The following is a 22422-nucleotide window of genomic DNA, read 5'->3' on the forward strand; positions in this document are numbered from 1 at the left end:
TGTAAAAAAAATATTACTTTCTAAACTAGCCCTGAAGATGACCTATAGTCCCTAGGTCGAAAGCTCGGCAGAATAAATCTATTAAGACTGAAATGGTAATTATTTTTTCATCCTATTTAAACTATGAATCAGTCACCAAAAAGAATGAACAATGACTAATCATATTTCTCTATTTAAGAACTCATCTTCTTAAAGGAATTTATTATTTTTTCAAAAAATTAAATACTACAACTACTTTCTTTGTAACGTTTCTGTAAAAATAATGTTTTTGTAATCGTTACTACAAAAAGCAAATTAAGAAAATAATAATAATCTTTCCAGTTTGTAAAATCAATTGAAGCCAAAAAAAAAAGAATTCTAGGGATGGCTACGACCTTGATCATGTAATGAATTTGATCACTTCTAAATTTTTAAAATATAAATATCATTCTTTTTCAATTCACTAATTAAACATAAATGAATACATAATAAATTCCAACATCTTGGTAGAATGTATATAAATGAGGAAAAACTATGTAAAATGAGGAAATAAATGTCTGAAAAGTACATACCTTTGAATTAATAATTCAAGTTAGATTCAAGACTTTAATTTAAATCTTTCCAATACACTGAATTAACAAGAAGACATAATTAAAATAGTTTTACACACACTTAACAATTGTTAAAAAACCATTCTAATCACAAAATAAAACTATTAAATAAAATTCAAAAAATCACTAGCAATCCGTTCACGGGTATAATGACGTCACTGGAACTGCTACTGGTATCTTTGTTGAAGCTGCAGGAAACAAGAGTAGAAATTATTAATTAAGATAAAAACAAAAAAAAAAGTCATTAAAAAATAAACAAACTATGCATAAAATTCTAGAATAATTATGTAATTATTTTTATAATTTTAAAACACGAGTTAAAAATTCAATTGAAAAAAAAATTATTTAATTGAAAAGTAATTAAAATAAAACTTTCAAATGATTACTCTTGATTTATTAAATATAATTTTTAAGAATTATTTATTCCATTTTTTTTTAAATAAAATAAAATAAATCAAAATTTTGAATTAATTATATATTTTAATTAGAACTTTTATGCTCATGACTACGTCATTCAGTTTTAACATGGCACCTACTTGACCCAATATTAAAATTGTAAGTAAATTTTTGCTAATTTAGATTTTTTTAAAGGTAAATTCTAGCAATTTAGATTAATTTATGCATAATTTATTAGAATGAAGTATAAGAAATAAAATTATATCAAATTTATGGCTTTTAGTAATTGATTAATTAGTAAAAAGTGTGAATTAAAAAATTAAAAAAACCAAGGTCATCCAAGATTTCAATTTGGTCCAGATTTGTTCTCACTTTTTTTTGGTTATGTGCAATCTAAGATGTAATCATCTAAAATAAATACAGAAATGAAATTAGTATTTTTTTAAAAAATGATTCATAAAAAAAAGTTACATAAAGTTTTGGACTCAAAATTTCTTCAATACTAATTCTTAAGGTCAAATTCTATGGATCTAATACATCTATAATGTACATGAACAAGCTGTTTTAAGTTCTCAGTTGAATTTAAGTTTTAAAATGAAGTTCATGTAGTTTTATAGAACTTTTTCTTTAAATAATTTAATAATGCATTCATCACATTATAGTACTAGGTAATTATGAATACTTAAAATGACATACCTCTCAGGTCAATTTTGTTTAATTTTAAATTATTAATCTTCACTTATATAACGAGCAAATGCTTCTTCTTCAAGTTTTCCTCATGAAAAGAAAAATTTGAAGAACAGTAGAAAATCTGTTAAATCATTTTCCTTTGCAAGAATCACTTAACAGGGTAATTATAGGTTAAGAACAACAGAAATCCCTGTCTTCCTTGGGGATATTATAATTGGATTGCATCACCATAAAATTAATTATCAAGTTTATTAATAATCTTAAATTTCTAATTAATTAAACTGAAAATTGCTGATTTAATTTATACCTTTTCTTATGCGTTTTGAAGAGTTATCAGAGCACTTGGAAAACTTAAAGCCACAACCTGTTACAACATCCAATCTAGCCAGCCTCTTATTTTTCTGATTGTCCACAGTTTTCTTTTACACTCTTCTTAAAATTAACTATATAAGCCTTTTTTTTTCTTCACTTACAGGTGCGGAGATTCGTGATTATTATGGTGCGTTTTCCGAGTGCAGTGCAGTGTCTTGTGGAAGTGAACTTTGAGATGTGATAGTTCTTGGTGGTCTCATTTTCCAGGAATTCGAGGTAATTAAAAATGATCATTTCTCACTTTTATTACATTTTCTTTAAACACTAAAAAGATCAACATTTGCACTAAACTATTTCACCTTGAGGTTTACAAGTAGCCAGAGTCAGTTTGCTCCGCCAACATATTAATTCAGTAACTTATTATTATTAAATTTTTTGGTTAGAATGCAACCTTTTTAACCGTCGCAATCTTGGATGATTTTAGTACGAAATGCAATTGCTGCATTTTTGAAACAGAAAACCACACAAATCATAACCTATAATCACTTTTTATTACTTAACCACACTTATTAACAGAACTCTACACTTAAGACCCGGACAAGTATAACATATTATACAGGATATTTGTTCTCCACACTACCTTAAAGCCGCTCAGATGATCTGCTAGAAGTTAATAATAATTTTATTATTTTTCACTCTACATCTAGACAATGTTTACTTCTGTAACAAAGACTCGAGTAAAGAGCACTCTAGGATCTGGTTTTATAAACTCTACTTATTACAAACATTTGATTTGAAAGATTGCAACCTAATTTAATTGCCCAAGAAATGTAATATTAACAACTTATAAATTATTCTAACTACAAAACTTCTAATAATATTTTAAATAATTTTTGGTTTGTAAGTTTTACTTTTAATTGGAACAACTTTTTATTTAAATGTCAAATAAATATAAGAAAACATCTGTTGATTGTGTACTTCCTGAGCATCTATTTCAAATCTAAAAATTGACCATAAGATGAGATGAGATTTCGTGGGTATCAGTCAGCTAGCTATGCTACCGGGTATGTTAGTTCCTCTGCTTCTAGTACATCTCCAGTCCTATCTCTTTAATCACTCAGAAATTTGAAGATGGACTAGGTAAAGCTTAGAGGCATCAGTTTTTCTTCCCCAAAGAGGTTAACTGTCAGGTACTCCAATACAAGAAGTGCATTTTCTTTTCTTCTCATTCTTAAATCAATTTTAGGATAATCGTGATCATGCTCATGCCATGTTGAAAAATTACCATAATAAACTTAGGCGGAGTGGCTTAATTATGAACTTTTTGGCCACCCCTTGGTGTGAGATTTTCACCCACTATGGCTTCGCTTTCAACAATTTGGGTATCCACCCTACCATGAACTTTCTTCTCAGTTCCTTTGTAGGTTCCCAAGGCCTCAAAATATATTTGTGGCCTTGAATGCCCGTACATTCAGACCAGTATGTACCTAGATTCATCAGGATACCTATGTAACTCCATACTCTAGAATTATGTTATAATATCTCAGCAGCAAAAAAAAATATAGTCTGTCTGAAAGACTGTAGTTACTTTTTCAGGACTTGTTGAGATATTACACCTTGGATTAGGACGTCTTCCACAAAAGGATGACAAGTTTGGGATCATTGAATTATATGTTAGTGTCCCCTCTACAGGGATGATATATACATATCAGAGGATGAATAGGCTACGATCCTTTTCGTTACCACAACAATCGTTTTAATAAAACTAACCTCAAACCGCAAACTTATCATTTCATTAAAATACCTTCCGGAAGTCTAGCCGCATTCAAGATCCTGCCCCCCCCCCAAAAAAAAACCAGATGAATTAATTACCCAATGAAGGTTTTAACGACAGTTTCCTTTCTTCTATTTTCTTTATAGAATCACCCCAGTTATTATCTTCCCTGTCGGTAATATCGCTAATACTATTTAGCACAGTTTCAGTTTATAGAATAATGCCTTATTAACGAGATGATAATAATGCCTATAAAATATGTTTCCATTAAAATACCTGTCTTAAAAATTAATGCAATGAGATAAAGTTGGATTAGAGTTTTACAACAAGATTTTGCTTTTCTTACCTCCCTCTTTTTTAAACAATAATGAGAAGGAAAACTTTTTTAATTAAAAAAGAAAAACAAACTGAAACCTAGCTGGCTTGTTATGTATTTTTGTTAAAAGATTTTTCTACTGATAGATTATTCTACGGTCGTTATCCAATAATACCAGAGTTATTGTTCTAAAATACTATTGGTTCTTCTATTAGGCTTCTTTTAATGAATATGGGGTTTTCAAAGCTATTTCATTATTCAATGGAAAATTCCATGTTCTACGAGAAAAGTTTTTGGAAAATATGTGTTCATTTCATAACTAAACTCCGTTTATATTACCTCGCCAATATAAAACTTTTATTACCATTAAAATTCCTTTTTATAAATCAATAATTTTTATTAAAAATGTTGAGGTATTAATTATTTAAAACTACTGCTTTTCTAACAAGGCATTCTTGGGCCAAGTAAAAAACCTGGTGATGGAATAACTCATCTAGGTACTCGGATGGAACCTAGAAATAGGGAGATTCGTATCTTTTCGGACAGCCAGGCTGCACTGAAGGCTCTCGTATCCTTCAGAATGACCTCTTCCCTGGTTTGGGAATGTAGGAAGGCCCTAGAACTACTGGCGCGGCACAACAAAGTTCGGTTGGAATGGGTGCCGGGTCATGTGGGTATTGAAGGGAATGAAAAAAGCTGATTATCTGGCCAGGAATGGAGCTAACACTCCTTTCATTGGTCCAGAGCCTGTCCTGGGGGTCACCAGGGGTTCGGTTCGTGCGGCTCTCAGAGATTGAATCTGGACGGGAGCACGAAAAAAAACTGGGTGATGTGTCCTGGGGTTAAACACAACAAGACCTTGATGCCTTGACTGTGTAAGCAAAGATCCAAAAAGACCCTGTGTTTGGGCAGAAATCAGATTACTCTGATTACAGGCCTATTCACGGGGCACGCTAGGTTTAAGAAGCATCTGCGCAAGGTGGGGCTTATCAGCTCGGAGCCGTTGTGCAGATTGTGTCAGGAAGAGGAGGAGTCGGCCTCTGTTCGATTGCGTTGCAATCGAGCGTTTGCGCTATGAAACCTTTGTAACGTTGAGGTCGAAGGAGATAGTAGCGCAAAAAGAACTAGTAGGGAAAGTCCTCAACCTCTTTAGGAGGGGAGGGTTCGCTTACTAGATCTAAGAAGGGGCTGGCACAATAAGTCTTCTGTGGCTGCGATGCCGTGGGGCTAGGTCCCGTCCCGTCTATTATCTTATCTTAGGTACTCTCTAGGAAAGATGAGTTGTGATTCCTAAGAGCCAACTCATGCCTTTCTCCATTACCTTTCCTAAATATTCTAAAGGGGAGGATACACTCCGCTAAAATATCTGTTGTCTAATTAGGCTTTCCGGGAAGCTAGCGGGCTCTCTACTGAGGCCACCCACTCACAACGTTTTCCTCATGTTCTAAGGATGACCTTTCAAATGAAAAGAGAACCAAGCTCTCCAGGGAACTTCTAGGTAGAGGGGGTAGTCGGTAGTCTGGTATAACTTTCCTGGTATCCCATGCACTCCTCATCACCAGACAGTCTTAAATTGGTTCCAAAATTACTGATTAAGAGTATTCTATTGAGGGAATATGTAAACCTCTTCTACCATTGAATCCGCCTAGGGAAATCCTGGATGTCTAGGCGCTGGGCATATTGGGGATAACCACTCCATAGAGCCAGGCTTCTTCTCCAATACTTCCAGGGCGGACATATCCCTCCTTGACCACGAGGATGTAAAGAACATTATTTTGCTCCTCATGAGACTGTGAAGAAAATTGCCTTTAGAAATATGAACAAAAATGGGGCTAAAGTGTATTCTTTGATTACCGAGGATGATAGTTTCTTGTGATGTAGTTTACAGGATAACCTTGGATGAAAAAAGGGAATACATTCAGGACAGAGTTGTTCTTTGTTTAAGCAGTTAGGTGTTTCCTGTCCTATAACATGTTAGCACATCCTTTTGCTTGACCTATTTGCAAGGTACTTGTTTAAGGTAACTTACATGGGGTCCTTGGCCCTTCTGCAGGTTGGAGCAAAATGACGTTGCAAGCAGTTATCTTGTGTTTAACCTATATCATGAGTGTTAGTGTTAGTGCTATGACATCATACCTGTGTCTTCTTTAATATTTCTTTTCCTTCAAGTTTTATTCCACTTTTTTCTCAATATTTCTTTTGTTTTCTTTCTTCTGAGCAAACTATCCGGTTTGTTGAGTACAACTAGAATCGTTGTGGAACATACAAAAAAAATGAGTTCTTTGTACACTTCTTCTGATATTCAAAAAAACCTGAAAATAGAACTAATTCAACCAATTGGATAAACTTTGTATTCTATTTTGTGAATATTATTTTGTATTTAGGCTAGCCACAATAGGTAAATCAGGGCGCCACGGTAGCCGAGCGGTTGTAGGCTAGACCCGCAATGCTAAGATGTATTGTTGGTTTAGTGGGTTCTATTCCCCCGGTCTTAGGCCTTGGATTTTATTTAATAGTTTTAATCTTGTAAGGCGCCCCATTAGCCTAGTGGTTATAGGCTAGACCCGCAATGCTAAGATGTATTGTTGGTTTAGTGGGTTCTATTCCCCCGGTCTTAGGCCTTGGATTTTATTTAATGGTTTTAATTTTGTAAGGCGCCCCAATAGCCGAGCGGTTGTAGGCTAGACCCGCAATGCTAAGATGTATTGTTGGTTTAGTGGGTTCTATTCCCCCGGTCTTAGGCCTTGGATTTTATTTAATGGTTAATAAAAGAAATTTACAGTAAAGTATGTTTGCTAGTCGCCTCCGTCCGCGACACCTAATTGGTAGTTGGACGTTAAGCCCCGCCTAAAAATAGGCGATTACTTTACTTTTTTTTTTTAAATAGGTAAATCATTTCCAAAATATTGAAAATCAAAACCGCAGAACAATACAGACCTTCCTACAACCTGCGCCATGTGAATATTCACTTGCTTGGGAATCACTTGCCTCACCTTACTTACACCAAACCTGGCTCACAACCTGCTTAGCTTAAATTGTACCTTAACACCGGTTTGTGCTAAATTTTCTGAACTATCTATTAGAACCTTGTAATACATTTTGATAGATATACGCTTTTGAGCTTAGTATAATAATCCCATGTTTCAATTCCATCATGAACCACCAAAATCTCAGCATAACTTAGATATCGGCAATTAAATTTTCATTCAGCACTAATTAGAAACATTAATATAACAATGGGCGGCCCCTTAAAATGAAGAAGATTAGAGAGCCTGTGACGTCAAAATAATTAATAGCCTAAATAACATTGTTATTAATAACGCATTAATAATCTCTAGTTACACCAACAGAATTTATAGAGGGTGATGCGGCAGACTGGATATTTCGCTGTTCATGTTATATATAACAGCTGCACAAGTTTGTTATGCTTTCATTCTTGACAGGTTTCTCCTCCTGTAGAAGATTGATCGGAAATCCTATCTAAATGGCTGAACACATTAAGGTGTACAAAACATTATGGCGGCTCAACTTACCACTTTTTCCTTCCATACTATAAACTAACATCACCATAAACTATCCTGTTAACCAAATCTTCACCCGTTTTGGGTATCTTGAGCAACACATTGATGGTGTTGTTTAAAAAAAAAAAAAAAATGGTTGTGACTCCTCTCATGACTCTCTCTTGCAGCAACTTCCTTTTTAACGTTGAATTTTGATGAACAATTAATTCTCCTTGATAGTTAGGTGGTGCAGTAGATCTGGGCTATTGTACCTAGTCCAGGGATGACTGAATGCGCTTAGAAAAAGTCACAGAATTAAAATGCAGGACAATCTCAGCCCTAGATCAGCTTCGCGCAGTCCCTCTTTCATCCTACCCTTCAAACTCTTTTTAAAAATTAGGCTGTTCATTTTTAAAAAGAAAAAAAGTAAAGTAATCGCCATTTTTCAGGCGGGGCTTAACGTCCAACTACCAAGTAGGTGTCCGTGGACGGAGGTGACTAGCAAACATACTTTACTGTAAATTTCTTTTATTAACTATTAAATAAAATCCAAGGCCTAAGACCTGGAAATCGAACCCAGTACTACAATGCATATTAGCTTTGCAGGTCTCGCCTCTAACCGCTCGGCTATCGTGGCGCCTTGTCCATTTTTACTTTAGCCTATTTAATTATTTTTTTTTTAAATTACGACCTCAGCCAAATGATTCTTACAGCCCAATATATCACAATGTCGTATCCAACGTTGAATGTCATTACTGTTATTTTTTTGTTTTGTTTACAACTTTTAATGCAACTTGAGAAATCTGTTAATCAACCAAGCGGATCTACTCACATTGCTAAAAGAATGTTTAAGTCTTTATATACCTACTCCTATATATTTTCTTGAAAAATGGCTGCACCAGCGATTTTCTTAGAAATTTCCACGCTTACTGCGCAATCTTGTAGATCTATATTGGAAACATTTTCTCCTCTTAAGGCATTTCTGGGAAAATGTTGGGGGGAGGATTAACTTTCTTGAACACGTCACTTGAAGCAATGTTTTCTAAACTATGGTGCGCCGGAGAGGTGGTGGATTACGTCATAGAGTTCAGATTTTCACGTTCTTTAATTCTGTGACAGTTTTTCCTTTGGATTCATTTTTCTTCTTCTTCTTCTTCTTTTCAGTAAACGAAAATTATCTGAGCTCAACAGCTCGGTATTTTATTTTATTTTTATGTTTTGGCTTTTCCTTTGGATTAAGGAAAAGGATAAATCGCCCCCTCCTTGAGAAAAAGAGAGAGAGAGAAAAACAAACCAACTGAGCTAGTAGCGAGATAGAATTTGTATAGAACAATCATAAAACGGAAATGAAATAAATTTATTCAGAGAATGAGATATTTTGCAGGAAGTTACAGAGTTCCTTTTGTAGCTATTACGTCTTGTATTAAACAGGTGTAGGAGCCTTCCCTTCAGGGTAAATTTTCTTTATGACCTCATACTGTAAACACTATCTTATTAAATTCTCTCACACTTACAAAAGACTTCCTTCATATAACCTACACAACCTGGGTCTTGTCTCCAATATAACTTAATCCTGGGCAAAGCATTTTAGTGTCATTACTATATATATATTAGCCAATCAATTTTAGAGAAAATATTTTATTCGCATTTGTACTGAGACCAAAGGAAAGAGTTTTCAATTATAAAACGCAAATTTAGGATTAGCCTATCTCGACTCGCCTTCCAAAAATGTTTGAATATTTACTAAAAATAAGACTAAAATAAAAAATTATAGTTTCTAGGTTAGGTATAGATCAAAATAGTACTGCTCCCTTAGGTTCTACCAGGGAAGTGATAGAAGGAGAAACCGTAAATATAAACTCATCCCTCCACGATTGCTCTTATTAATTCTCCACAACTCCCTTAATGGGCAGGGCCCTCTTCAATTACCTGTTAACTAACTAGGCTCACATCCCGAAATAGAGCGGATAGATGGCAGTTAGCGATAACCATTACCTGTGCCACTCAAGCTACCCCTTAACATATTACAGCTCTTCTGACAATGGCTTACCCAAAGTTTCTTGTAAGAGAGAGGTGTAAATAATCACTTTGTGTAAGATAATCTCAGATATTCTAATGATAGCATTACGACATTATGAAGTTGGAAGTGTTCAACGAGAGATCTCCTCCCTATCTGATAATCATCCAAACACCTCCAGTGGAATCTCAGGAATCAGGTAGCCCCCTGCTGAGGTTACCTTAGTTCCAGGCTGCCTCACTTCTTAAGGGGAGGAGGATATATTTCCTCTGCTTACATCTGGCAACCCTCAGACTCTCCGGAGAAAAACTCCCCCCCTAGGGAGAAAAGATGGAAGTCAGCAGATTGGGATAATAACCCCATAAGCCCTAAAAACAAACTTTCCCCCCCGATAGAAGGGCACATCCAGCTCCATTGCTTACTGTGCCACCTTATTATTTTTTATATTGGTAGGCTCTTCGAGTGCTCAAGGGGCGCATCTAGATCTTACTTAACAATTGAAACATTTATCCTATCTTAAGATTGTCATGAGTACAGGTGAATTTTTAAATTAAGTATACCATTTAAGTGAAACTTGCGTCCCAATTTCCTTTATTATTCTAATAGGATTTTCATTTCGCAAATGTGTTCCAAGAAAATTCCATTTCGTAAATTACTATATGGGGAATGTTGAACGAGTTTTCCACCAGATATTTGTTTTTGTTTTATTTATTTTTCATCAATTTATATTAATTTTTGTTATAACAGGGCAAATATCTCTTTTTTACTCACTAATAGACAATAAACTGGTTCGGCTGCACCAAAAAAAACAAAATGAACATAAAAAATAATTGCAATATCCATCAGACGAGTCGCCCCCTTCGACGAATTAAAAAAAAAAAAAAAATTAATAAATAAAAACATTTTCTAAACTTTCCCATTTACAGAATAATCTCTCTTGTTGGGGGAGGCTTAGCTGGAGGGTAGAGGGACCCTCCTCCCGTCCCAGGGAATAGCCAGCGATACGGAAGTGGTTTTCAACGATAAGCGATAAATCCTTGAAGCTGTAGGAAATGTTGAATCCATGAAGCTACAACCATTTATAATTCACGATTAATTTATAGCTTCACAAAAAGCTCCGTATATGTAAAAGATACATTATTGTGCTTCAAATAATAAATAGGAAAAGCTCTGTCAGAATAATTTACTTATTCTAAAATCGAGAGAGAAAAGAATAACCTATATACAGGGTGTCCCAAGCTAAATGGATAACGACTTTTTCTCGGAAACTAAGATAGCTAGAAAAAATAACTAAAAAATACGTGTTCCCTTAGTTTTTTGTTAGAAATCCAAATTTAATTTGTAAATTTTTTGTCAGTGCTTCCAGAAGCGATATACAGGCACCAACTTCATTTTTTCAAATGGGGAGGTGTGGATTTTATTTCAGAAATAGATTCCTCTATTTTTTTTAAGAAAAATTTACATGAACGGTTTTTTTCTGTGAGCGATATTTTACAAGTTATGAATGAAAACATGATTCTTATAAGAAATTTCTAAATGATAATATTGTAACGGTTTTTTGATTGAATAAGAAGAAAAGTACTATTTTATTATAAATTTTACTCTCCCATTAATATTACAGATCATGCTCGAAATGGCCTCCACCATTAGAGATGCATAGGCATGCTCTCTTACTGCCAAAGAAATAGATTCGGCTTTAACCGAGTTACAGGCATCTTATCATTCTTTGCTTTAGTTCATCTACAAATGCAATTCCGGCTTGATTCTGATACACCTAGATTTAGAAATGCTTTTAGATAAGCAAGGTGAATAACCACCTTGTTTTTCAGATATCCCCAAAGGAAATAGTCCATAAAGTGCCAAATCCGGTGAACGAGGTGGCCACTGAATTGTCCCCCGTGTCGATATAACACCATCAGGCATGTAAAGAGATATCTCGATAGGCAATTTTATAGGCGTGTAAACACCGGAAAAAAAAATTTACAAATTAAATTTGGATTTCTAACAAAACAAAACTAAGGGAACACGTATTTTTTAGTTTTTTTTTTTGTTTTTTTTCTAGTTGGCCACAATCACTTACTCCGAATTCCTTGGAGAATAAAGGGAATAGCTATTTCCCTATCCTAGTAGCTTTTCATAATACCGATAACCTCTTCCTACCATCTACCCAGGAGCTGAACGCAATTCTTGATCATAGAACCGCTTTCGAGACCAGCTGGGATATTAGCTAGTTCCTTTTCCCGCTTTATAATTCCTATATTCTATGCACATACGACTTCCGGCATAGAAGACGCAGCCCCTTTTAAAAGGTTTTAGCTCGCAGAGAAATTGACCTAATAGCCAGACTATTGCTCTGCTAATCCATATTAATTACTGTCCAGACTGTACCAGCTCCAAGATTAATTCATTGGTTGAATTCAATTAGCCAACAAAATGCGCTCGATTTAACTTGCAAACTATTTCTATCCAATCAAAACTAAAAATTAATTAAAAAAAGGAAAATTTACCAAATTCCTTTTCTTTTTCTTCTTCCAACGTTTAAATAAATGAATGGCCGCGAAGGTCCCCGGGTTTATGCAAATAAAAAAAAACCCAATCGGGAAATTGCACAGCGTAAAAGGGTGAAAAATTAATTAATTTCCTCTTAAATGGCGGAAATATTGGGATTGTGTCCGAGTAAACGGAACTGGAAATATTTAGGGCGTGACCTCCTGAATTACATTAAAAAAAAAAAAATCTGCTGTAACCACTCACAAGACTTTGCCTTACTACTGTACTCAAGCTTCTAAGTCACAAATTTACTTCAAACCATTAAAAGTCATATTTAATCTTTACCAACATTATACAGTTCATAAGACCGTAGATTCTACTGAATATGTAGCACGTATTAGGAAGGATTTGTCAAAGGATGAGGGAATATATAGATCAGATGAGCGAGATCTAGTGTTACGGGAATGGATGGAGGATTTAAACTTTGAGGAGTTGAAAAATATAGGAAGGCCTTTGAGACTGGATGACTTGAAAAAGGAAAGAAGCCAAAAAATATTGGCGGCGATAGACAGGAAAAAGCCACTTCAACTCGTCGTAGCAGTGCGAAATGCGAGAGTCTCTGGAAATGCTGAAAATAAATCTTATGAAGCAGTTCATGAGGCGCTTGAGCTTAGCTTCAATATCACCAGAAAAACCGGCCATATACTAAACAACCATAGTCGAAGTGGGGGAATATAAGAGAAGAAACTTGGAGTTGCCGGGTCTTAATTTGAAAAAGGTGACAGGGAACTATTAAACTGCTTCAGGATATGGATGGAACGACGAGAGTTTTGGGAAACATGCTTTTTCCAGGATAGGTTTTGATCGTAGTAGTAGTAGTACATTACAGGAAAAAAGAAAAGGCACTATAAAGGGAATCTCTAGAGGGAGCCCTTTCCTCTGAAGTGGGTTTACCGATTCCTGACATCGATTTCTAAAGTAAAGTAAGTAAAGTAATCGCCTATTTTTTCAGGCGGGCTTTACGTTCAACGACCAATTAGGTGTCATGGAGGGAGGCGACTAGCAAACATACTTTACTACAAGTTTCTCATATTAACCATTAAATAAAATCCAAAGCCTAGAGCAGGGAATCGAACCCACTAACCAACAATACATCTTAGCTTGGCGGGTCTAGCCTATTAACCGCCCAACACTTTACTGTAAATTTCTCATATTAACCATTAAATAAAATTCAAGGCCTAGACCAGGGGAATCGAACCTACTAAACCAACAATACATCTTAGCATTGCGGGTCTAGCCTATTTAACCGCTCGGCTACCGTGGCGCCTCTGACACGGATTTGACTAAAACATTATTGTGTGCTCTAAATTATCTGGTGGTACGTCAGTGAAATAACTAATTTCAGCTTATTGCGATTTTTCATTTTTGTGTTTTGGTGGGGGTTCACTTACACATAGACCAATTTGTAAAAAAAAAAAATTCTTCGTTTTATCATAGGCAAAGATTCATATCGTTGATTTAACACGATGGATAAAATCAGAAGATACTATCTAGCACTGCGAAAACCTAACCAAATTTTCAAAAAAAAAAAAAAAAAAAAGTAGTATAATAAATTATCGATTAATCATTTCGATTACCGCAAAATGATTATTCATATAATATCTTTCTAACCACCAAACTAGAAAAGAAAAAGCATGCCACCACAAACCACCGGCTGAATGTGGCCCCCATTACTTTACTTAATTGAATTTTCCAACATCACTGTGTAGTAGAAGTTTCCGTCAATTTCCTTGTGGAAAGTGCGGCGGTTAACAATTATGGAAATGTCTAGTTTCTCGTACTTTTGTTAAACCGTTTAAATTAAATGTGGTTACCGACTTAGTTACTTAAATTGATGAAAAGTTTCTAAAATTGATTTTTTTTAAAAAAAAAAGAAAAAAGAGAGAATCTTATTTTCATTTTTCTTTTCTATTTTTTTTCGTTTTTCTTACATTCGGAAGAGAAATTGCTGCTCTGTTCTCAACTTTCTCAAGTTGAGACCCACACGACTTTTGCTTATCAACAGGCCTTCCCGGGGGAGTAATTAAGTCTTCCTCTAATGCAATATGGGTGTAACAAGGGACTTTTCGTATTTTGGTGCTTCACTTTGATGGGTCCTTAATAATAAAAAATGGAATAATAATTCCTCCATTGAACTTATTCCTTTCTATTTTTGGTAACAATAATTCAATTTCGCTCTTAAAACAAGGGGGGGAGGTTTTAGCCTTTTAATTATAACCTTTCACCTCTTCAATTGTAATAAAATTTTCCGTACAGAAAAAAAAAAAGATCAGTCGTAGCTAGAGCAATAAGTGGTACTCAAAAGGGGCGAGTTCCGGGGGGCTATGACCAGGGTGTCCACAAACTTCCGCTCTTTCCATCACGAAGTGGTCCTTTACCAGGAGAACGTTTTTCCTGTAGACGTAAAGAGGGTTACCATTAAACAGCATCTCCAACTGTGCTGAATACAGAGAAACTTTTCCTGGAAATATTTTCCCCGTTTTTCTGGGGGGGGGGGAATATTTGATAAGAATGCCAAGTTTGAGGAAAACCGCTTGACCGGAAATGAGATTTTTTTAAAAAAATGATTTCTACCGTCTTTTCTTGATTTCACTTCCGTCTATTGTGAAATTATGCCCACAAATAATTTTTTTCACGAAAATTCTGTTTTTGGAAGAGCTTCTAGGACGTTTTGATTCTCTTAAGTTGGGCCTAAATTGTGAAATTTCTAAATTTAACTAATATTTGAGTAAAATTTCGAAGCTTGAAAAAAGCTTTAAGAGAATAAGTAGTAGTAGCCCCAAAAAAAGTTCGAAACCTTGGAAAAGTCAGTTTCCTTCTGTATAAATAAAATTTGAACAAAATTTAGTTAAGGCCCATTTCCGGATCTAAGCTATCCCGCATGAAATCTTCTTGTTAAAATTAGTTGTGGAAATCTAACTATTTTAGTGGATTTTTCTCTGATTGGATTTTTTCAAGAAGGGAACTCAAACATGAAAGAAAATTTGATCGCTCTGAGTGTTCGCAATTTTCATCTAAACTTTTCCATTTTTCTCAATAAGATTTTCTTCAAAATAAAAGCGCTGTTTATTTTTTATCAGCATTTTTTTTTTTTTTTTTCACGAAAACGTTTTGAGTGGGTATAAAGTTTTTGAGAAAATGCACAAAATTGAAAATATTACCCAATCACGAAGTACCGTATTAAATCCATTAAAAGTAAATGCTGTGGAAATTAATTATATTGTATTTAGGGATTTTCAGCGGTTTCAGAGCAGGGTGTTAAGATTAGCTCCTTTTTCAAAGCACTTAAACGGCCTTAAAAACCGGATATTCATTACTTTATTCATTAATAGGAAAAAACATCTTTTTCTGTTTGAAAAATTGAAAAAAAGAAATTTAGCTGAAATTGAAAAGAAAGACGTGCGAGTAGTTTAAACCGGTTTATTTTAGGGGTAGAACTAAAAACAGGAAATACAAGCTTTCTCTGATTTCCGTTTTGATTGCTGACATATTCTAGTGGCTAATTTAAAGCTTATGTCTGTAAAATGTCTTTTCGGAAAACCAAATTGAGCTTCCGTTTTTTAAAATGTTTTAAAATTTAGTCAAAATTTTCAAATTCTTTGTTTATCTGTACAGGTGTTAGATGAGACCCTATGCATTTTGAGTTTTACTCTCTAATGCAGGATTGTAAATAATTAAAATATACTGTATTAATTTTAAGTTAAATTAAATAAAATTTGGAACTAATTTTTTATATATTTAAAAAATAAATTGATAAAACCTTTTTTTAAAAATTTCTTACCGTAAGCGTCAGCCGAAATGAGCGTTGTAAAAAGTACGTAAACGAATAACATGCTAAAGAAAAAAACGCAACATACGCGTAAACTAGAGAGGAAATCGACGGCGACACGCGATGTTAAAACTGAGACTAAAGTGGGGGGCGGCGAACCGTAGAGAAAGGAGGCTCCGCCCCCTTGGCCACCCCACCACAACAGCCACCCCTCCATTAGTATGCCGACCAGAGCATGGCTTGCACTAAGAGCCTGCAAGGGGTTCTCCACTCCACCTCTCTAGCTTGATAGAGACTATCAGTTAGGAGGAAGAAGCTTGGCTCATCCGTCGAGGCTGTGGATGCAAGTCACGAGAGTAGGAGAGAATTAATTACAGAGGTTGGCCGTACCAAAGCCAAGAAGAAGAGTTCTCCCTCATACTTTGGGCCGCCCTGGATACTAGAATGCAATCTGGTTGAGGCTACTCTTCTGGAAATAATCAAATAAATTTTCACCTACTCTAACTCTCTTAGCACGGATCTCAGATCTTGTCGGATTTTTCTAAAATTGAGAACACATTTTGAGCTCCAAGGAGTCAGAAAATGGTTATCACTGGAAGCTCAAATTTTAAATTACATTTGAGCGGGACCGTGCTCAAATATTGGGAGGTTACTGCCGACCCAGACGGCGGGCCCTAAAAGCAGTTCAAAAGAACATGTTTTTTTAAAAAGATTATTTATTCAAGATAAAGATATTCTATTAAATATTCAGGCTGTAAAGCGCCTAATGTAGGACATTAGAGGCAATACCTCTCCAAAACTTCAATCGGAAACCTTCCTGAATTCTATCGAAAAAAGTAAAGCCTGCTAGGAGCTGAGTAGTAAATGACGTTACGAAATGATAGTTTCCGGCAGGGTTGGGTTATTCATTGGGGAATACTGGCTACAGGATGGGGCTAAGAATACTGCCTTGCCAAACGCTCTACGCCAAACATTACAAACAAAAGTTTTGTTATAGTGGGTTACGAGTCGCTCGTATTTTGATCAATCGATTTCCTTCTATTTTACACCGGACATGGAATGCCATGTGGATATGAAAGTTTTAATTTACCACAGCTTTCTGTTTGCTAAGATTCAATTCAAAATAATATTCGTTTCGATTCAGACGATGCGATGAAATGACTTTTAATATTAGTAATAGTTCCGTCTGTGATAAAGTTCCTTCAATTACTTTAAAATATTGTCTATCCTGAGCAATCCTTCTCACTTTTCATTTAATCAATCCAAGCTCTGGAATTTTCCCTTCTAAATGGAGAGGCTCAGCTTCATTAAACCTGGAAAGCTGTAGACTCTTTCAATATTAAGAACTAGAGACCAATCTATTTGCCATCTAGTATTTCTAAAATATTGGTGAGTTTATTATTCTATAAAATTTCTCATTTATTTTTATTAATACTAACACTTTCTAACAACATCGTATCGATCGATCTCCAGTAATATTATTTTAATATTATTAGGAGTCCCAGTATTCAGTGGGTTTCCTTGGCCTAAATCTTCTTGATGGATTTTCCCTCCATGCCTTCCTTTTCGCGATGGTTAAATCCTGCTGAAAGCCTTGGTTCATCAAACTCTCCTTGTATACCAGGGTCCTGTAAGATACTTCAATCCCTCCAATCCTACGCCAATTGTTAACTTCTTCGGTAATTCTTCACAGCACTTTCACTTTAGATAATCTTCCTGTAGAAGTCTCTTCTTTTTTTTTCTTCTACTACGTCTTCAAATAGAATTTCTTTAAAGTCTATTGCTTCTATTCTGAAAATTCTGACTAATCTTCTTTATAAGTCTATTTCTTTGATTTTTATTTCCTTATCTAGCCATAATTTATGACATATCCGTGACTTTGTTCCCTATGTCTTTATTACCATCACCTTTTCACCTATGTTCGCTTGCATTTCTGTGCATTCGCATTTAACAGTTTCTTGGGAAAGATTTCTAGAGTGGGCTCTCCCCCCAAAAAAATTGCATTTTAGGGTCATAAACTTTGAGAATAGAATTTCTTATTTTTCAGTGCATATAATTTATATGCATGAATGTGAGGTAACCCGTCCACTTTTGAAAATAAAAAGTTATGAAGTTTTTCCAACTAAAGAGTGAAGCAAAAAAAAAAAAAAACCATTTCAATCAACTTAAAAGTTTTTCCCTTCTTTGTTTTACAATTTTCCACTTGAAGAAAATGATTACTATTTAATAATTAGTGGGAAAATGGAATGACGGTTGAATGATTCCACCAATTAGAGTTGCTGGGTTCATTTTAGATTAAACATTTTCACTAACCATTTTAATTAATATAACAGTTTTATTACTTTGTTATTTTTTAAAATTATTTTTGTATTTTTCAAATCTTTTTTCACCTTTCAGTCCGCTAATTTTGACAATTTAGAAACCGTAAGAATTATCAGTTTGTTAATGAGTGAGATTCGAATTGGCAATAATTACTCATCCTTTAACCCTTTAACTGCCACGATTCCCAAATTGGGGATATTTTTTTAAAAATTTGTAGAACTGTTTTTTTGGCGGCAAATAACAAATTAATTTAGAGCAGTAATTAGTATACTGTATTGATGATGAACATTTACATTCTCTTGCCTAGTTTTTGGTCAATAAGAAAACAAAGTGAGAATTTCCAAGTTAGTCGTTCATAGCAGCCATGTTACTTTTCAAGTTTGTTTTTTATCAATTATTTTTGTAATAATTAAACTAAGCGTTTTAGCACAGTTAATTCAAAGGTTCTAGTTGTAGGAAACAATATTATCTTCCATAAATATTTTAGAGAATTAGAGGAAATGGATTTTGAACAGTGATCCCCAAATGGGGATCGTGGCATATAGGGTGAACAAATTTCCGAGTTATAGAATACTTTTAGTATTTATTTATAAAAATCGGAACCAAAGAATTTTACACATTTGGTGAAGTAAAAGAAGCAGTAAAGGGCCTTCACTTTTTAGAGCAGTTTGACTTTGAGTCTGATACTGATTCGACAATAGATATTGTTGAACAGCCTCCGGACTTTCTAGATATTGTTTCTGATGTTGAAGAAATTGACGAAAATGTATTAGTTCATTGCCAACCAAAGGATGTCCCGGAGATATTAGAGCTTCATTCCAGTAATTTTTCTGTAGCGTCCTCTTTTATGAAACCAGACACTGTCAGTTATATCCCACCAAATCAGATCAAGGATGTACAGATGGTGCGATATTACGGTCATCACTTTTTTGAATCAGTTTATAAGAGGGAAACCAATACGATTTGGCTTCAAGCAAGAGGTCATGTGCAATCGGTTACTGTTTTCGTGCTGAATAATACGAAGGCAAATAAAACGGTGCGTTTCAAGTTGAAAATTAGGGTGCTTCCGTCATATTGAAAAATATTTCAATCATTGATAATCCTTCAAATCTATTTTCTATTACTTACAAATAAGAAAACCCGTTAAATCCACAGAGCTAATAAATAGATGTTTCAATAAGACGTAACAACTTGTACTCAGTTTTGAACATCCAATCTGCCACGATCCCCAAATGGGACTTTTTTTTAAAAAAAACCTTTTATTTTTTTATATAATGCATTATTTCATAAATTTCACTTATTAATGACAATTTTGACTCGAAAGTAAACATGATAGAGCAAAAAAAAATTCATTTAAAAAATTTGGCAGTTAATGGGTTAATTTAAAACTTATTTAAAGTTTTAAAAAGAAAGTGGCAATGACTTCTTCTGAGATAAAGAATTTGTAAAGTGCGTTTTTTGTACTTTGTTTTCTTTTTTATTTTTGTCGTTAATACTTATTTATGAACATGACCTCACTGAATGACTAATAACTTCCGGTCTATTCTTGTCTTTTTTGTGTCTTTGTTTTCCGCTATTTTTATAGATCATTCATGGAAATAGGGGTCGACGCAAAACAATTATCTATGAATAATTGATAAATGGTGGACCATATGCACACTGTAAATAGCCACAGCTGGCCAGAAATTTGTATTTCGAGATTTGGATACTAAAGTAGCGGCCTCAATATTGTATTTGTAATTGTTGTTGGGGATAAAATTACAAAAAAATAAATCTGCTTTAGATGGCAAAATCTGCTTTTTTGTAGCTAGTAAAAGTTCTTGGATGTTCTGGTTTTTTAATACATAGTATTACGAGCTGAATTAAAGTATGAATAATTTAAGTAAAAGTTAAGCAGCAAAAGTAATTTTTCTCTTAAAGTAATTTTCTTATTTCTAAACCACAAAAATTTCATTAAGTTAAATGGAAACAACCTAAATCCTTCAGAATTTTGCAACAAAAGAATCATGAAAAAGTTTAAAATTTGACGTTTCCTATAGATACAAGCAAGCCATCATTTAGACCACTCAATAGCCCAGCTTTCATTTCTTATATTTTCTCAAAAAACGGCTCAAACAATTTTTTTTTTTTTTAAATATACAAGAGAACAGTGTAAACTTAATTGTAATTTCTAACAACACAATTTTTCTTTCTTTTACTAGCTGTAAGTAGATGTAGAAAATTGTTTAAGTTATAGAACAACATAAGAAATGAATCTAAAAGTACACATAGCTGCTACCTAGCGGATCTCCGTGGTACTATTTCTGAGTTTATTTATTTATTTACAAGACGGGCAATCACCCAGTTACAAATAAATATAATTTAAAATAACATTTAATAATAGCTCAATATATAATAATTATAGAATATACATATATCACAGTTATAGATAGAATAATTCTTTTTTGAATTGTTATTTACAAAATAAACTCATAACTGGTTTTTTTGAAAGTCTAGAATCTTAATTATCAGATAATTGCATAATAAAAAGAAGCCTTAAAAATATTAATATAGATAACATAATTACAAATTTACATAATACTGATTAATTTGGGTCTTGACTATTTCATTAAATTTATTTTATTGCATATTCCCTTTATCTATTTACTTGCTCTTATTCAAACAGACCGATAGGACAGTTGTATGAGGGTTGGACCTCCAAAAACGGACGAAAAAATGTTTTTGTATTCAGAATTGATAATCATATTCATTCTTTGAATAATTGTTTTTTTTTTTTTGGCATTGGCTTCCGCCATACAGCCAGCATCGTCTAGGTGCTTATCACTAGAATATCACTCACTCTCCATTCTTACTTATAGATACATTCGCTTCACACATTCATCCCTCTACTATATACAACTATTTACATAAACTACAACTAATGGATGGATCAGTACTCTATATTCCTGCCATCCTTATAGCTTAACCGAAATTGAAATCACCGTAATCCTTCTCTAATCATTTTCTTCCATTCATTCTAATCGGCTATAACTTTTAAATACATTCATATTTCATTGCTAGCTCTGCTATAGACTTAAGCACATATATTTTGGTGGAGAATTATTATGTCTTCGTAGCGAAATGGTGCATCTAAATACCTGTATATATCGTCAAACATTCGTTTCCTTTCTACCACATAACGTGGACATATCATTATTACATGTTTGAAATCCTCCTCCTCATTGCAATCTACGCAAAGAGGAGAGAGGACCTTTTGTTGATCCTGTGAAGATCAACGATCCACATACCGTGTGGTTCGCTCTCAGCCTGCTTATTGTCGTAACAACCCATTTATTAGTGACAGTTCCCTTGAATAAATTTCGAACCTACTGCTGTCATGTTCAGCTGAAATTCTCGTTTCAATAGCCAACTTTAAGGTATAGTCCACATCAGTTTTAGTTTTTTAAGCTGGATATTAGTTTTATCCTAGAATTAGGATGTACTGTTTCATTAGTATCGAAGATTTTCAAGTGGAAACGTAGGTGAAAATGACTTCATTTAGACGAAGCGTACTATTCAATGAAGAAATACAAGAATTTTTCCACTAAACTATAAGAAGCACTAAGTTTTATTCGGGTAGAAAGAAGCATATAAGTCCTTTCTTGTACTTATTTATAAATTTTATGTTGTGATTGTATTTATTAAGCCATAATAATTTTTGTTTGCCTACAGGTGATGGGGAGCAACAAGTTGGCATCTTTATCGCAAGTTTAATGGTGAGTTTCAGCTAAATTTAATTTATTTTATGCTTTCAATAATATATAATCAATGGTCTATTGAACGAAAACCATTGAGAGCTAGAAGATGAACGAATTTTGCTGTTTGTGGTGTCATTGTTTGCATGAACAGAATCTAGTAAGTCTAAAATTGGTTCAAGTACTTACCTAGTTACAGAGTTTTCAGTCGAATCCATTACTTCTTGCTAGAAATTAAATACTTTGAAAACAAAATGAAATTTAGTTCTATAAGTGTACACTGTACGCAAACATGAATTGAGTATAAAAATAAGAAAATGAATTTACGATGTGCTAATTAAAATTTAGTAGTTTCCTTTCTTGAGCTGTTTGTTTTTCCGCACGTCTCGGCCATTTCTGGTTTATAATTTTCATTTTTCTTGTCTTTTAAGTAGGTAAACATTTTCTAAAGG

The 22422-nt window shown here is 34.0% G+C and overlaps 1 protein-coding gene and 1 long non-coding RNA gene across 2 annotated transcripts in view; both read right to left on the minus strand.

Annotated features, from left to right (window-relative positions):
- Reck (Reversion-inducing-cysteine-rich protein with kazal motifs) overlaps positions 1-16078 on the minus strand; it is a 211021-nt gene extending 194943 nt beyond the window's left edge. The window contains exon 1 of the mRNA XM_074123281.1: positions 15927-16078. Coding sequence (XP_073979382.1) covers positions 15927-15978 — 52 coding nt within the window. The 5' untranslated portion in view covers positions 15979-16078. The remainder of the gene's footprint in view (positions 1-15926) is intronic.
- LOC141451713 (uncharacterized) lies at positions 494-6206 on the minus strand. Its single transcript, XR_012457058.1, has 3 exons — positions 1683-6206; positions 1359-1394; positions 494-778 (listed from the first exon to the last, which is right to left on the minus strand). It is a non-coding gene; the product is annotated as an uncharacterized lncRNA (long non-coding RNA).
- Positions 16079-22422: the final 6344 nt, after the last annotated feature.

This window comes from Rhodnius prolixus, unplaced genomic scaffold, assembly GCF_049639745.1.
Source record: "Rhodnius prolixus isolate KJV_2025 unplaced genomic scaffold, Rpr scaffold_14, whole genome shotgun sequence".
Taxonomy (NCBI): Eukaryota; Metazoa; Arthropoda; class Insecta; order Hemiptera; family Reduviidae; genus Rhodnius; species Rhodnius prolixus.